The following is a 17,035-nucleotide window of genomic DNA, read 5'->3' on the forward strand; positions in this document are numbered from 1 at the left end:
GCTCCTTTATATACGGGGGCAGGGGGCACCCCATGACACACAAGTTGATCTTCGTGATCGTTCCTTAGCCGTGTGCGGTGCCCCCCTCCACCATATTCCACCTCGGTCATATCGTTGCGGTGCTTAGGCGAAGCCCTGCGTCGGTAGAACATCATCATCGTCACCACGTCGTCGTGCTGACGGAACTCATCCCCGACACCCTGCTGGATCGGAGTCCGGGGATCGTCATCGAGCTAAACGTGTGCTGAACTCGGAGGTGTCATACGTTCGGTGCTTGGATCGGTCGGATCGTGAAGACGTACGACTACATCAACCGCGTTGTCATAACGCTTCCACTATCGGTCTACAAGGGTATGTGGACAACACTCTCCCGTCTCGTTGCTATGCATCACCATGATCTTGCGTGTGAGTAGGAATTTTTTTGAAATTACTACGTTCCCTAACAGCCTCCCTCCTCCTCCTTCGGTCGCCCCCTTCCCCTCCACCCCCCGCCCCCTCCCTCCTCCTCCTCCTCCTCCGGCCACCCCTCCCCTCCTCCCCCACCCCCTCCCTCCTCCGATCCCACCGGCCTCCTCCCCCTCCTCCTCTCTCCTTCTTCCTCGTCCCTCCATCTTTTTTCTTCTGTTTTTACTATTGTATAATTTAGTTTTTTTACTGTTTTTAGTAAGTGTATAAAAATAAATAGTAAGTAAATTAATAAACTAGTTGAACTAGTTTGGTTTTAGTAAGAACTAGTTGAATTAATAGAACTAATGTATTTTTAGTAAGAAAATTAATATAACTAGTTGAACTAGTTTATTTTTAGAAAGAACTAGTTTATTTCTATTTTTAGTAAGTTTATTTTTAGTAAGAACTAGTTGAATTAATAGAACTAGTTGAACATGTCACATTTGTTGTTATTTTTTTAGTTTAAGCAATTATTCCCGCATCAACGCCGATCAACATCGACGATGCCTATCCCGCATCCTCGTCGTTGATACCCGTCATTCGCTAGGGTTTTAATTGTATTAGTGATGTTATTTGTATGATACTATTCGGGATGTATTAGTGATAACTTATAGGGTTTTTGTTTTTGCAGAAATCAAGGAGCCCCTCCATCATCCTCGTCGTCGTCCCCGTCACCAACCCCCTCCGACCTCGAGGCGAGAGCATCCAAATCTCTATGTCAATATTAGTCCTATAAGATATGATGTAGATAAAAACATGTATATCTTGTGTTTCTCAAATAGGATATGTGGTTGCCCAAGTGGCCGGTTACGTTTGCAGGTTACACCTCCGAGTGGCCTATGTTTTGCAGGAGTATTGATTAATTTCTGTTCCGACAAATTTCAGGTGCTCGATATGTCCTGTTTTAGCAAAGGTCATGCCAGAATTTTCCGTGAAGTTTGGCATGACTTGTGCTAGAATATGTAGGAAATATCGAGTGGCCTGGATTTTCTAGAAATATAATTAAATGATATTTCGGGTTGACTTTAAGACTGTCGAGGCCAAAGAATCCTGACTGTTGTCATGGAGGTCGTTTCTCCTTCTTCTTCGGGTGCTAGACCTTTGTTATGCACTAGGGGAAGGAGGAGTAACGACCATCACCGACGGTCGCAAATGTTATAGAGGAATCAGTGAGGGAGAGTTTCCACCATATATGGGAGGACGAAGAATCCCGACTATTGTCGTGGGGTAGCTTCTCCTTCGTTCTCATGTGCTAGACAATTTGGTGAATGCACTCGGGAACGAAAGGAGGAGCTACCATCACCGACGGTCGAATATATACACCACGTGAGCTAAGAGTTTTCAAGAAAAGACTCGACAGACCCATAGTCAACCCGTGATGAATAATAATGATCTAATTTAGTTTTTGTAGTACATATATTTAATTGTACAAGTTTAATATTTGAATTATGAACATAGGAAATGTCGTCGGACGAAGAAGGTCCCCGGGAGTGCTCCTGGTGCTGCGACAACCGGGGTTTCTGCGACAGGCCTCACCTGGACGAAGATCGGTGCTTCAGCATTAAGCTCGAGGAGGCCTTCGTTTGTGAAACGGTACGCTACGACGCTAAGTGTTTTTTTCGTAATTAAGCTCGACTTCTACTGCTTCAACGTTTAATTTTCGTCTTTTACAATTCGACTAGCTTATCCCATGTCATGCAAGACGCTATGTCTTGGAGAGGATGGGTTTTGAAGATCATGAGAGGAATGAAACAAAGAAAATTAACCTAAGGACCCGTCATGGTATGGATTTTGAGGTAAATCTATACAATTCTGAGAGCGTATCCAATTTTGGTCGCCCCGATTGGGAAGCACTTTGCAAGATATATGATTTTCAAGAGGGTATGTTTGTCACCATGGATCTTGGTGATCCTGACATCGACCAAGATAATTTTGACATTTGAGTTCTTGTTGATACACTTTCAATTCTACCGCTATGTGAGTTCCTCAAACATAGTTATTAAATAATTTATATTGTTTATTTCAAAATAATTGACAGCTTATTTCCATTGATAGCTCATTTTCGTTCTTCAAAGAGTGTGCGGAAGATGGTAGACAGAACCAACTACACCGATGGCTCTGAGTTAACTTATCAAGAGAAAAATCATCTGGTCGCGTATTGTACTGACATTGAGAATTACAATGTCTTTTATTGAACTCCTCCAAATTATGGTGAATACGTGCCACTAGTGCATGTGTTGAACAACGATAACTTCCATGGAGATTTCCTGGTAGGATTTTTTACTATTACGACATCCATGCATCTTTTGCATACTTCTAAAACTGAACTACATTGCTGACTACGAAGTTATTACTATGTTTTTCAACAGAAAATCCCGATGGATTGTGTGCCTCATTTGATGTATCAGAATGGTCGCCTGGATGTTTTGAACATACAACCAAGTCGTCCTATGAATCTTACCTGTGCATACCTTCTAAAAACAGTGAACACATGATAATCAAAGAATGGAAGAAATGTATGGACATTCGTAAGGAGGTTCTTGGAAGCAACATTGTGCGAAAGGCAAGAATTGGAGACAGGATAATCTCCATTCTCCATAATGGAGAGTCAGGGGCTATCTTGTTTTATGCTATTTTACCTAAGATAATATAATAGGTCCTAAGAGAATGTAGTAGGTCCTATGAGGTACAATATGTTTATGAGAGTTGATGATGATGAGTAGTTGTGATTATGTCTAGTGACCAACTTGTATGTGATGTCTCATCAAGGAAAACGATGATCATGAGGAGGTGTTATATGACAATGATGTATTATGATGATAAGTTGTTAATGATATGATGATGATGATGATGATATTTATTATATCATTGGGAGAAAGAACCGTGGACTAGTTTCAAGTGGATGTCCCACTGATGTAACTCATTATGATGTAAAATCATTCTCTAAATTGCTGCGGTATGAAAACTTGTATAAAGGTGTATGAATACAACATGAAATAAAAAAGAAATATGGAATAATAGTAGTAGCGCGTGCTAGGAGAAGCGTTACTACTAATTACCAGTAGCGCTCGTTTTAGAAAGCGCTACTACTAAGTCGATATAGCTGTAGCGCGGTCCAGCCCACGCTACTGCTAACCTTTAGCTGTGGCGCCTTACTAGTAGCGTGGTTCCCCGCGCTACTGATAGGCTTTAAACACGCGCTACTTCTAGGGTTTTTCCTAGTAGTATTTGCTGGCAATGAGATGGATTATAAGAGGAAAGGCACACCAGTAGTGTCTAGCCACTCAAGCCAAATCAACGAGTCATCTTGATCGGTCTAAGCCGCTCTGCCACGAGACAAATGCAAGACTCGTGACCGCTAGGGTTAGGGTCATGATGGTGTGTTGGCGTTTCGAAGGTGATTTAAGCAACGATGACAAGTAGTGAAGTGAACGGGAATGTACCCGCCATGGCCAAGACGACCTCACATACTCATGCATTGGTGACAAAACATTTGACCATGAGGAGGATGCAACGAGGGCCACCAAAAGAACGTGCTCTCAAAGTCCATGCGTTTCTTGACTAACCATGCACAAATTCGTAGGTATTTCTGTGAAGTTGTCAATGAAATAGTTATATTCTGCACAACGGATAAACATGTTTGATGCCCATTAATCACCCAAGACATTGTCATCGTAACCAAGGCACTGCCTTTTTTATAAAAAAAGTTAAGGCATTGTGTTTGGTTTGATAAGACCATGCCAATGTGTTGTTTTGTTTGTTCTTCATTGTTGTTGGTATCAAAACACCTACCAATCCTATGATTACGTCTTCTCCCTAAACATGTAAGCCACAATAATCAGCCAAAACTAGCACTACAATGGACAGTCCAGCCTAGCCTAGCACACAATAATTATTAGATTAAGCACCAAATAATAATAATAATAATAATTGTACTAGTAAAACTCAAACAACTTACTTGTCCTCCCTGCTGGCCTCACCCCTCCCTCGCAAAGCAAAGCCTCTAGAAAACAAGCGAGGCAAGGAGCGTGCGTGAAGCGGGTGTGCTCCTTGGCAAATGATATGCAGTTGTCCCGAGAAGGAAAATGATAGAAAGCTACACGCACCCGTCTCATTTCACCCACACGAAAACTAGCCTCATGCTAACACGCAGGGCCGTGGTCAATTATACACGGTAACGTGCATGTAGGCGTTCTATCGACGGAAAAGACACCTTCCGTTTATTTTACACACTAGCTCAGCCAGCTGTAAAGCGAGCCACACCACTGACAGATGGGCCCAAGGGTTCTGTTTGGGTCCACGGCATGACACCCGCGTGCAGGAGCTCTCGTAGCTTCCCCACGAAGCACATGATCCATTCACACCCACCCATCATCGCAATCACTGACACTCAGGCCTCACCCGATCCCGTTGTGTGCATTGTGCCACGTGTGCATAGCGTGAGCCGACCTTCTTGGGTCGTGCGTTCTCACCACCTTCCTGGTTCTGTTTGGGTCCACGGCATGACACCCGCGTGCAGGAGCTCTCGTAGCTTCCCCACAAAGCACATGATCCATTCACACCCACCCGTCATCGCAGTCACTGACATTCAGGCCTCACCCGGTCCCGTTGTGTGCATTGTGCCACGTGTGCATAGCGTGAGCCGACCTTTCTGGGTCGTGCGTTCTCACCACCTGGCCAATCGTGGGCATCCACGTGGGAGTTCGACCATTGGATCTCGATCGGAGGGCGCGGATGGGCCCGTGACCCGTCGATGGCGGTCACTGCCGGACGGGCCACTGGCTGGCGCCGGTCGCTCCCCGCGAATCTATTTAACCCGGCCGCCCACGCTCGCCCGCCGGCGACGCCGCCGCCCACACACACGCAGCCACCAGAAGCGGAGGAGAAGAAATAAGAACTGGTGTGGAATAAAAAGGAGAAAACAACGGCAGAAAGAATAATATCCGGAGCACGAGACCAACGAGGAGGACGAGCGGCAGCATCACGGAGGAGGAAGAACAGCGACCGACTACGACCGCCCGCGAGCTCTCGAGGTGAGGATTTCTCCGCACTCGATTGGTGATATCTGCGCTGGTAGTAGATTGGTTCGATTCATGGCTCGGCTTCAATCCGTACGACTGCTTGGAGGGGATTTGCGTCCGCGTTCTTGATGCGGGGGGACGAACAGGGGGGATTTTTCGCCGTGGAGACGGGCCCCGGTCGCCCCAATGCGGCGGCGCCGGGAATTTGGGGGCGGAAATCCTCTTCTTGCGATAGAAAGGTGTAGCCCCGAGAGGAGTCCACCAAAAGCAAGAGCTGAAAAAAGCGTCGAATTTTCGAACTCACAAATTCTCTGGATCTTGAGAAAGAGTACCTCTGGTCTTGCTTGAGTTGCTGGGGAGGCCATAAATGCCTGGAGCTCAAGCTCTTGTCTTCTCTTTCTCTACCTGTTTTGGTCGGTAGTATCGGTTTGCCTGCAGCTTTTTTGTACTACGAACTGGGTGAAGTTAGCTAGGGGTGAACTCTGTGATGGCACAATGCCGCTCCCTGCTCGTTAGGTTTATCAGCTTGTGATTTCTTGAGTTGAGTCTGCGCCTTGTGATTCGATCCCGTTTAGGATGAACCGGCCGATTTCGAGAAGGAAAGAAACCGATTTTGGGGAACCAACAGGGCATATTAATCAATCACCTCCAAGAAAGCCGCGGCAGAAGTTAACGCACAGTATCCAAATTGTGTTATTGCAGAACATTTGCCCCCCCCCCCCCCCCCACCCCCACCCCCATTCAATGAATCTTCGATTTCCCCTGTGATTGATGACCACCTTAAAAAATGGCACACTCTTGTCTGTATTGAAGGATATAATTTGTCTCCTTTTTGTATTTTTTTTCTTTTCTTTTTCTTGGTGAGGTAGATCTTCTTATTCCCATTACTTTGACCTTCTCTCCAGTTTCTTAGGTTAGGCGGTCTATGTGCTGTGTCCTCTTTTAGTTAGGTTTTGAAGCAGTTTTTGTTTATCAGGGTTTCTTGTTTTAGTTGCAGTCCTGCTAAGTCTGTAATTAAGTAGTCCAAACAAAGTGGCAGGTGATGATGCAAGGTTGTATTTTTTCTTCTAACTGAATTAGGTGGGTTTGTCTACCTATGATTTTCTTTTATGTTAGAGGGAGCCACACCACTGACACGTGGGCCCATGGGTTCTCTCTGGGTCCATGGTATGTGACCCGCCTGCGTGAGCTCCCGTAGCTTCCTCCCCTTGGAGCTCACGGTGGCTCCGCAACCACCTACCGTTGGCATCACCGACACCTGGGTCCCACCTGGCGCGGTGTGCGCCATCCCCGTGCGGCGGTTCCGAGAAAAAAATAAACCAATTTTGGGGAATCAACAGGGGAAATAATCAATCACCTCCAAGAAAGCCGCAGCAGAAGTTAAAACTCAGTATCCAAATTGTGTTAGTGTGGAACATTTGCCCCCCCCCCCCCCCCCCTTTAACGAATCTTCTAGTTCCCCTGTGACTGATGATCACCTTAAAAAATGGCACGCTCGTTTCTGCATTGAAGGATAAAATTTGTCTCCTTTCTGTATTTCTTTTTCTTTTTCTTTGTGAGTTAAATCTTTTTATTCATTACATTGACCTTATCTTCTAGTTTCTTAGGTTAGGTGGTCTATCTGCTGTGTCCTGTTTTAGTTAGGTTTTGAAGCAGTTTTTGCTTATCATCAGGGTTTCTTGTTTTAGTCATAGTCCTGCATAGTCTGTAGTTAAATATCCAAACAAAGTGGCAGGTGATCATGCAAGATTGTATTTTCTTCTAACTGAGCTAGGTGGGTTTGTGTTCCTGTGATTTTCTCTTACCTTTGCTTGTTTATTACTGTTTGGTTTGTGATATCTTGCAAGCTCGCATGAGACTGTACATTGCTGAACTTTTCTCACTACCAGCTTCCTTTGTCTTTGTGTTTTCCTTTTGTCAGGGTGAATAGAAAGCAAGTCTCTTTGCTATTAGGAACCTGATCATGCGAACGTGTAGTGGCAATTTGCATTGATTTTATCTATGTGCTAGTTTGTAATTCAAATGAAATATCCTGTGTCAGTCAACTTCTCTTGCCCTGTTTCCTCTCTATTTGTGTTATTTCTGGCTTCTTTTACGTCGGCCATATAACCTGTAATCCTTTGGAAGTTAAGTCAATGCATTCCATCTCTTAGATCGGATTAACACTTGCCTTTTGATGATGGCTATTTTTATCATTGATGTCCTGAAACGAGTCCTCCTAATTTTGATACTTAGAAGTTAGTAAGTTAGAATTATGCGTCCTGGACTGTTGGTTCATAAGCTCATTGGTTGAGAAATTTTGCGGAGACTGTTTTCTTGATTTGCTTCATTGCTTCAAAATATTATTGATAATCACACTTTGCAGTTTCCAGCGAAAATATCCGAAGATCCTTGCTAGTTTCCAGTGACGTTCTATCCCATTAAGCAAGGTTCTTCAAGGTGATGGTTCAGTCTCAACCCTGCTGACCTCCATGTCCGGGGCCCCACGCTCCAACCTTGGACTTGTTCCCAGGGACATGAATGGTAGCCTTCCAGTTAGTACTACAAATTCCTCTGGGCCAAGCATTGGTGTTAGCTCTTTGGTGACCGATGGCAACTCATCACTTTCTGGAGGTGCCCAGTTTCAGCAAAGTACGAGCATGAATGCTGATTCGTTCATGCGCCTTCCTGCCTCTCCGATGTCGTTTTCATCCAATAACATTTCTGGCTCTTCAGTCATTGATGGCTCCATCATGCAGCAAAGTCCACCCCAAGAGCAGATGCAGAAGCGGAGAGCATCTAGTGTAACATCACAACCTGTGATTGATGCTGCTGCCGCATTTCATGCTCAAAAGAAGCCAAGAGTTGATATTCGGCAAGATGATATCTTGCAACAACAGTTGATTCAACAGCTGCTCCAAGGTCAGAGTTCTCTTCATCTCCAGGGTCAGCATAACCCACAGCTTCAAGCCTTGATCCGGCAGCATAAACTGGCACAAATTCAGCAACAACAGCAGCATCAGTTATCACAACAATTTCCTCAGCATCAACATTCTCAAGTTGGCATACCTCGGCAGCCACAGTTGAGGCCGCCGCTAGCACAGCCTGGAATTCAGCTAGCTGGACCTGTTAGGACTCCTGTCGAGAGCGGGCTTTGTTCCCGAAGGTTAATGCAGTATTTGTATCACAAGCGTTACCGGCCAGATGTGAGTTTATGCATTTTCAGATATTTATTACAAGATACACAACAATGGAAGTACAATTTACTCAAAATTATCTTGTAGAATAATCCCATAACATACTGGAGGAAGCTCATTGATGAATATTTTGCACCACGATCAAGAGAAAGATGGTGTGTGTCATCATATGAAAAACCAGGGAATACCTCGGTTGCTATTCCACAGACATGCCCGGTTAGTAAAAAAATCATATCTGAAATTATGTTGAATAGATGTTTAAATAGTATCATACACCATCTTTTTAACGTTCTGCTAGGATTATTCAATGCTGTTTATTATCGATTACCTTTGATGGCAGTGAGAAACGTAATTTGTATGTGTAACCTCTTGAGGAAATATTTGTTATTTTAGCCTGCAGTAGTTATTTTAATTGAAAGTTTGAAATTGTCCTGCAATGACTATTTTAATTATATATATCTATTTTGTGTAATGAACCCGCTGATAGCTGATAAAGCTGATTCTTTGTCTGCTCTGCATGTATGGTCGAAATCAAGGGTACTTATTCCTTGATGTTGTATAAGATCTATGAAAGTTCACACTCCTATTCTTTCCTTGTTACAGGGTACATGGCGTTGTGATATTTGTAATACGCATTCGGGGAAAGGATACGGTAAAATGTTATATCCTTGGTTGTTTGCACATTTCCCTTCAAGATTGCTCACTGAGTATGAATGCTGATATGTTTATGCTTATTCTGTTATTCCTCTATTTGCCAAGCTCAATATTCTTGTACATGTCTTGTGCTTTACAGAAGACAATCAACAATATTACTTTCTAAGGAAGCCATTACGCATCAAGATTGCAAATAAAAGTAGCTTTACAGAAGACAATCAACAATATTACTTTCTAAGGAAGCCATTAAGCATCAAGAGTGCAAATAAAAGTATCTTATGAAGTTGTTAACTCTCTGGAGCAGTACAGAATACCTTATCATAAGAAATAGTGGGTTACTGTCATGAATGAAGAATAACCTCATAGTTTTGGCATTTTATTTCTTCCACAGCAAAGTTTTCTTTGTGTTATCATGCACTTTGCCCCTCCTGTTTTTTAGATGAACACCTTGACTGTCTGTTTTTGGGGCCCTTTCTGTTTTGCTTCTTCATTGTGCAATTCTCATAAATAAGATTTTAAGTTTTTCTCTGCAATGTAATCAATATTTTTTTTTGAGCTCACCCAGTTTCCCGCCTTTCTCTTATCTATCATACAGAGGCTACCTCTGAAATACTTCCTAGACTCTGTCAAATTAGATTTGACCACGGTGTTAAGGATGAATATCTGTTCCTTGACATGCCGAACGAGTTCCGGTTGCCCAACGGACTGCTGCTCCTGGAGCATGCTAAAGTTGTTCAGAAGAGCATCTATGAACACCAACATGTCACACATGAGGGACAACTGAGAATAATATTCACTCCAGAACTAAAGGTATGTTCCTATTTGTAGTAGCTAGCCCATACCATAGCACCTTTTGGGTGTCTTTTCTTGAGCGTTTGTGGATTTGTGGATATCTTGAAGTGAGAATCATTCTTATGTGCTGATTGCATATGCAGATTATGTCCTGGGAGTTCTGTTCACGGAAACACGACGAGTATGTCACTCGCAAGTTTCTAACAGACCAGGTAAAGTTCTTAGACCAGTATGGGCTTCCTGTTCCATCTCCTATTTGATTAACCTTTGGTTCAAAGGCTGCATATGGTTGAGCTATCGCCTACATATACACAGTGTGATTTGATGCCTGGCATCTTGTAGTTTTGTGTTTATGAGGTAAATCTAATGGGCGTTGCTGCTCCTGGGTGATTGGGGTGTGAAAAGACCAGATCCCTCCCACGCTTACTAGTTTCATCATCCATTTGCTTAACTGTCTACTCAATTAAGTTACAGATAGCTGCAGGCGGAAAACACCAAAGACGATTAAATTATACTCAACCTTTAGAGTAGGCCATAATTCATTGCAATCCTCATGTTTGCCATAGCACCTTTCAAAATCACTTGTTACAAGTGGGGACATCACCCACTCCGCGGTCTTGTTTTGTGGTTCTAAATATTTACCACGATTATTTTACGGTTTTGCAATTTGAAAGCTTCCTTTCTTTTTCATAAATTTTCCTTCCAAATGGATTTATTTTTTACTTTGTAGGAAATGGTAAAGCACGGGCATTCAACCAGTTCACCTAATTATAAATCTTAAACTGTGGCTTTGTGTGATGCGCTTTAACTTTGGTACTCTTCTATATTTTTCTTATGCACATGCTTTTGTCTTTTCAGGTTACACATATGCTGCGTGCTACCCAGAATTACCAAGCCACTGTCACTAAAAATGGTCCTGCTGGCCTATCGAACGACGAGGCACAAAACGCTTGCAACCAGTTAGTAAAACTAAAGTCACAAAAATATGTAGTTGATTCTCTCTAGAGTTGAATTTCTGATATTCTAATCACTACTTGTAAATTCTTTTTTTGTATGAAATTTGTAGGTTTGCGTCAGCATCACGACAACTAGCGAAAAATATAGATCACCACAGCCTAAATGAGCATGGACTTTCTAAAAGATATGTTCGCTGTTTGCAGGTAACTGGAGTTCCCTAAGTAGTATTTACCTTTCTATTTGCTCAACATTTTGTTAAAAAATTACATTTTGTAGTCTTGATATTTTCCACATGGAGTGCATTATATGGTTTTGTTCCGTATATGTGCATTATGGCATGTTGATCGCTTATGTCCTCTTGGCAGATATCAGAGGTGGTGAATCACATGAAGGATCTAATTGAGTTCAGCCACAAGAACAAGCTCGGCCCTATAGGTAGGAGCATGCACATAAACCAATCGTCTTTAGTACCTTGGTGCTGTATTAAGTTTCCATAAAGCAGTTTTGACCAGTGATTCTCATAGCATTTTGGTTTCTTCCAAAAAGTTAAGCCATAATGCATGTTCTATTGTATTACCTCCGTACCAAAATATAAGACGTTTTTGTAGGCTGGGCTAGTTGAGCCTACAAAAACGTTAATATTTTGATATGGAGGTAGTACTTCATAAGAAACATCTACATGACTAGAAACTATGTTCAAACTCCAGCCGAGCCAAAAACCCAGCTAATATCATGCAAATTTGGTCGTAATGCAACTTCTGAACTAGTGAGAGATGTGGACTGTGAGCTTGAACATGTACAAATTGGTTGTGATGCAAACAGTGGGGAGCTAAACATTGTATGCCACCTTTAGGGCTTCATCATATTTGCTGCTGATAACAGCAAATCATAACAAATGAAGAGAAACACTTGTGACATAGTGACCCTGCTTTGCCCATTGATCCCATTGATCCGTGAGATAGTTTAAATGTTTAATATTTTGCCTGTTCATCTGCAGAGGGCCTGAAGAACTATTCCAAACTAACTGCTGGACCAAAGCTCACGGTGCAGAATTTGCATGACTCAAAGGCGGTCAAAACAGAAATAAGCCCCCATGTGAATAACGAGGTTCCAGGTGTTGGAGCAATTAGTAATAATCCGCAGAATCCTGCAGCACAAAGCAATTACCAACATATGCTGAGAAGCTCAAGTGCAAATCAGTTGCTTCAGCAGGAGGCATCACAGAATGCTGCGGCAATGAACAGTTACCAGAATATGTTTAGAAGCTCAAGCGCAAATCAGGGCTTGCTCCAGCAGGAGGCATCTCAGAATGCTGCTGCGCTAAACAATTACCAGAATATGCTTAGAGGCTCAAGCCCGAATCAAAGTTTGCTTCAGCAGGAGGCATCGAGTATCTTCAAAGGTCCTACAGCAGTGCACAGTGGCATTCAGCTGGAAGCATCTAGGTCGTTCCGTGCGGCTCAGCTTGGGCAATTCCAGCATCCCATGTCGTTCCAGCAAGGTATGTCCCAGCACCAGCATAACAATTTCCAAGGCCTGGGCGCTAGTCCACAATTCCAGCAGCATGTGATCAATCAGCTGCTGCAAGAAGCCAAGAACACCAATAGCCGCGCTCTTGCTCATCAGCAACAACAGCAGCAGCACCATCAACAGCAGCAGCAGCAGCAGCAGCAACATCAACAGCAACAGCAGTCTCCTAGCACTCCCAATGCAAATGGTGGTCTTGCATCTGGAGCCGCGGTCGCCAACACCGCTGCTAGCGGAGAGCAGGCACAGCACATGAATAATGGCACAGCAAAGGGCGCTGCTTTGATGGGTATGACGGGGCCTAGTAATCTGATCAACAGTGGAGCTGGCATGGTCCAGCGAAGCAGCAGTTTCAAGTCAGTGAGCAGCAACCCGGCCGCTTCTGGTGGCAATGCGGCGACCCCAAAGGTGGAGTCTGTGCATGACATGGACGACCTGGAACATCTCATCTCCCACGAACTTGTGGAGAGCGGTCTGTTCATGGGGGAGCAGCCGGGGGACGGTGGCTTCTCGTGGAACATCTGACATCATTGTCAACTAAAGTCTCGCTGCTCTGAGAGCTTTGTTCGATGGTGATATCGCGGTAGATTATTAAAAGTTTTTCTTCTTTTTTCGAGATCGTGTTCGCTGCCTGGAACAGTCTCTGGTGATCATAGATTGATGAACCTTCAGCTATGTGAGAGAGTGAGTTGGTTTGGATAGCAGTGCAACCCAGTGTTATTGACTAGTATGGAATGACATGCTGTGGTTGTCATTTGTGCTACTATCTTCTTACCAGTGTTTGGTCTGCCATCTTTTCTTACTACCCATGGAGTAGTAGATTATACCCAAGAGAGTGTAGCATAGCAACTAACAAGGCAGTGGCAATCACAGGAAAACCTCGATAATATTTAAGCTTGTGAGGCATCAGGACAACCTGTACAAATTACAGTGGGGATAGATCCTTTGGGTCTGTGCATTTTTTCCAACTAAAATCTGATGTGTTTCTTCCTTTGAGAAAGAAATATTAAAATATTTTTATTTTTCTTAACGTCAATACCGTGTTGATATTCCCTGATCGAACTAACTTTTCCTACGTGAGACTTTGAAAAACGCCATCAGGCAGTGTTTCCTTGAAAAAAAAAACACTCACAACGAATGTTCTATTGCAGAAAGATTTGTCATGTTGAAAAAAAATGTCATGCTAGTAGAAACAACTGTTAGGAATTTGTCATGCTGCAGCAGAGTAATTTGTCATGCGTACCAGAGATTCGCACATGGCAAATAGAAAAGCCATCATCAGAAGAAAGCTGCCACAGATGTCTATGATTTGCCATGGTACAAAGAAAGAATTGCCATGCTGCAGAAAAGAAATTACCATGCATGTCTAAAAGAATTTACCATGTTGCATTAGGAAAACTGCCATGCTCCGCATAGAAATTGCCACGACGCTAATATAGGGACAAAAGTTCGCACGACGCTATTATAAGGAAAAAGGTCCCCTCAAGAAGGTCGTTCCCTTGGGTATTGTCGAAGCATCTATGAACATTGTTCCGTATTTATCCATGAACATGTTAGGACATGTCCGCTTTGAACCCCTGTTTGTCTATGCATACAGCCGTGTCCTCTGATTATCCGTACATATGCATATGATTGATGGGAATGAAGAGAAAGAGGAAAAAAAGAGACAGTGACCTTGAGTGAGGTGGGTCAAACGTGATTGGTGTTCAGATGTTCGAACAACCGTTGTTTTCTCCCCAATATAGGCTGGGGTTGGGAGTTTGCGGACAAACTAGGCATTTATTCTAGGGGTTGGGACGATTTAGAGCACAATGCATGAGCACATTCATGGGAAAAACCATTGTCATTAAAAAAAGATCACTACTTGTTGGGTCTGAATTTATCTGTCTGTGCCTTCCAAGGCCTGCGATAGGTGTCGGAGTAATGGGCCACGGATAGCCTAACCCGAGTCCCTGAACATATCAAAACCTTGGGCCGGCTTCGGCCCTCAGTGCCCCGAGCTAAAGCTCCGCCCTCCGGGAGCCGGCTAGCCCAACGGTCGCCCCCCAGAGGATGGCCAACCACCTACAGACAGCACCACGAGCAGCCGGCTCTAGCCAGCCGGCCTCTAGGGAGGACGGCGTCAGGAAGGCGGCCACCATGCACCCTCAGAGTCCGTGCCCCCATCAAGAGGACGAGATGGGGCGTGGCTACAGTAAAGCCCGTCACCTCCTTGGGCGTGGCGTGGTCACAGTGCCCGTACAGGCGGAGATCTCCGCACGACGTGGCACTGTTGCCATTCTTCCCTGACATCACTCTGAACAGGCGAAGCCCTGTTCCCCACGACGACCTGTCGGTACGGCCCGCCGGCTGCGGGCCCTACTGGGCAGTGACGCCTCAGAAGACGGCGTATGACGAACCAGTAGGACCAGGGGAAGGCCGGCCCCCAACAGGCGGCCGTCCCTTCCCTCGAAGCGAGTACGCCATTAACCTGATGAGACCAGGTGTGGCTACAGTGATCACCCGCCAGGCGGCGGGACTGTAGCCACACTGGGTTAACCAAGACTGCGTCATTAGCAACACTGCTACACTGAGCAGCCACCAACCAGACCTGCCAGCGCCAGGAGCGGCCTGTCGGCTCCGTACCAGACCAGTCGGCGGGGCCCACCAGGCGGCGGGTCCCAGTAGTCGGCGGAGAAGCCGAAGGCTAGAGACGCTGACAGTCGGGCCCAGCACCCGGCCAGATTACCATTGTACCACTGGGGGTAGGCCTATATAAATCCCCTAGAGCACCCATGCAAAGGGTTCCCACTCTTTAGAACTAGCCAGACCCCCAGAGCAGGAGAGAGTTAGCCTTGCCTTCTCCTACCTCTAGCATACAGCTCAAGGAGCACCTTTGTATCACTTGAGCCTTAGTGATCATGCGGAGACCCCGCAGAGCAGGACTAGGGGTGTTATCTCCTAGGAGAGCCCCGAACCTGGGTAAAGTACGCCGGCGTTCGTGTCTACGCCTCATCCCGCTTCCAGGCACCGGCGACGTTCTACTCGCTCCCACCATGATAAGCCATCTATTGGCATATGTCGCAGCCAACCCCCGACATTTGGCGCCCACCGTGGGGCGAGGTGCACCTTCTCCCGGAGATCTGCTCTGGACGGGAACCTTGTTCCTTCCTGGCGAGCGAAGCAAGCCCAGCACGCCTGACGGCGTCAGCCTCGACACGCTGAACGACGCAGAGATTGCCTGTGCAGCAAGCTGCCTCGCCAACCTTGTCGACGAGATCCACCTCCCCGACGAGTCGGTCTCCGACGCGGGCACCGGCTGCCCGAGAGCTGCCTCGTCAGCCTCCTCGACCAGCTCCACGTCACCAGCGAGCCTGCTGTGGACCTGGAGTCTGTTGGCTCCACCAATCCGATGATCGTCGACTCCGACACGGCGTTGTTTGACGCGATCCCTACCAACGTGGTGGTCTACGACGAGCCGCCTCCTCGCAAGCACAACAGTGGGAGCACCATCACAGAGGTGCTTGTCATCCTCAGCGGCGAGCACTCGGACGGATGCGCTCGAGACCCACTCGACACGGCTCTACGAGACCTGTCGGCGTCCATCCCAGAGGGAGCGGATGCTGAGACGCTGGAGGCACGCCGCATCTAGATTCTCGAGAGCGTTGGCCGACTGGCCAGCGTGCGATGCCTCTCGGACGCCTACCGACGTGAGATGGATCCGGCAGTTGGCGGCACACCGGCTCCTGAGGGGCCTAGCCGCATCGGCACGATCCGGCAGCGTGGCGCGACCATTGCTAGCATGTTCGGGGCAGAACGCCCTGTCTACGCCACGCCTGCGGAGAACATCCGAGCCACCCAGGCGGTAACGGATGAGCTGGACAAATACGACAGCGACGAGCGCCGCCACATGATGGAGCGAGTCCAGCAGCTCCTAGATGCGGCCGCCGCGCAGCACGAAGCCGGCTGCCGCGCTGAAGTGCCCGCCCGACGGAACGACGAACCGCCCCCTCGTCAGGACCATGGGGCGACGTCCCGGACGCCGACTGGTGGCGCCCGCGGAAGAAGAGGCAACGAGCCGGCTGCCAGTCGCAGTCGGACACGCCTCTCCATCGAGCAAAAGACGAGGACGGCCGCCCTCGAGCGGTGGAGCGGCGAGGTGATCCGCCTCCTCCTCTGCCTCATGGGGCGAGGCACCCTACTTCACCGCCTGTCACGCACCCGACACTCGGCGACCGCCTTGGCCGTCGAGAGGGAGTCGGAGAGAACGATGCTCGCCATCGGATCGATCACCTCAACCGATCCCTGGCACTAGAAGAAGAGGACGCGTTGGGCCCGCCCTGTTTCGGCCCACGAATCCGAGACGATCCCTTCCCCAAAGGGTTCACCCTCCCACGAGATACTCCCAAGTACACCGGCTCCATGAAGCCGGAGGACTGGCTGGTCGACTACTCCACGGCCGTCAGCATAGCGAACGGCAAC

At 46.4% G+C, this 17,035-nt stretch overlaps 1 protein-coding gene across 4 annotated transcripts; it reads left to right on the plus strand.

Moving 5' to 3' along the window:
• Positions 1-5,237: 5,237 nt before the first annotated feature.
• On the plus strand, positions 5,238-13,340 carry LOC123162671 (probable transcriptional regulator SLK3). Of its 4 annotated transcripts, none has more exons than XM_044580450.1 (11): positions 5,238-5,480; positions 7,834-8,099; positions 8,207-8,653; positions 8,732-8,860; positions 9,248-9,296; positions 9,894-10,108; positions 10,234-10,302; positions 10,949-11,049; positions 11,157-11,250; positions 11,413-11,482; positions 12,045-13,340. In XM_044580450.1, exons 2-11 carry the CDS (start codon positions 8,058-8,060, stop codon positions 13,097-13,099), a joined length of 2,271 nt encoding a protein of 756 aa, XP_044436385.1. In that variant the 5' UTR covers positions 5,238-5,480; positions 7,834-8,057; the 3' UTR covers positions 13,100-13,340. The 4 variants fall into 4 exon arrangements, with proteins under 4 accessions (XP_044436385.1, XP_044436383.1, XP_044436386.1 ...); XM_044580451.1 differs by having other exon boundaries at positions 5,276-5,480; positions 7,841-8,099; XM_044580448.1 differs by having other exon boundaries at positions 7,834-8,653.
• The last annotated feature ends 3,695 nt before the right edge of the window (positions 13,341-17,035 follow it).

The sequence above is a fragment of the Triticum aestivum genome, chromosome 7B, assembly GCF_018294505.1.
Source record: "Triticum aestivum cultivar Chinese Spring chromosome 7B, IWGSC CS RefSeq v2.1, whole genome shotgun sequence".
Lineage (NCBI taxonomy): Eukaryota > Viridiplantae > Streptophyta > Magnoliopsida > Poales > Poaceae > Triticum > Triticum aestivum.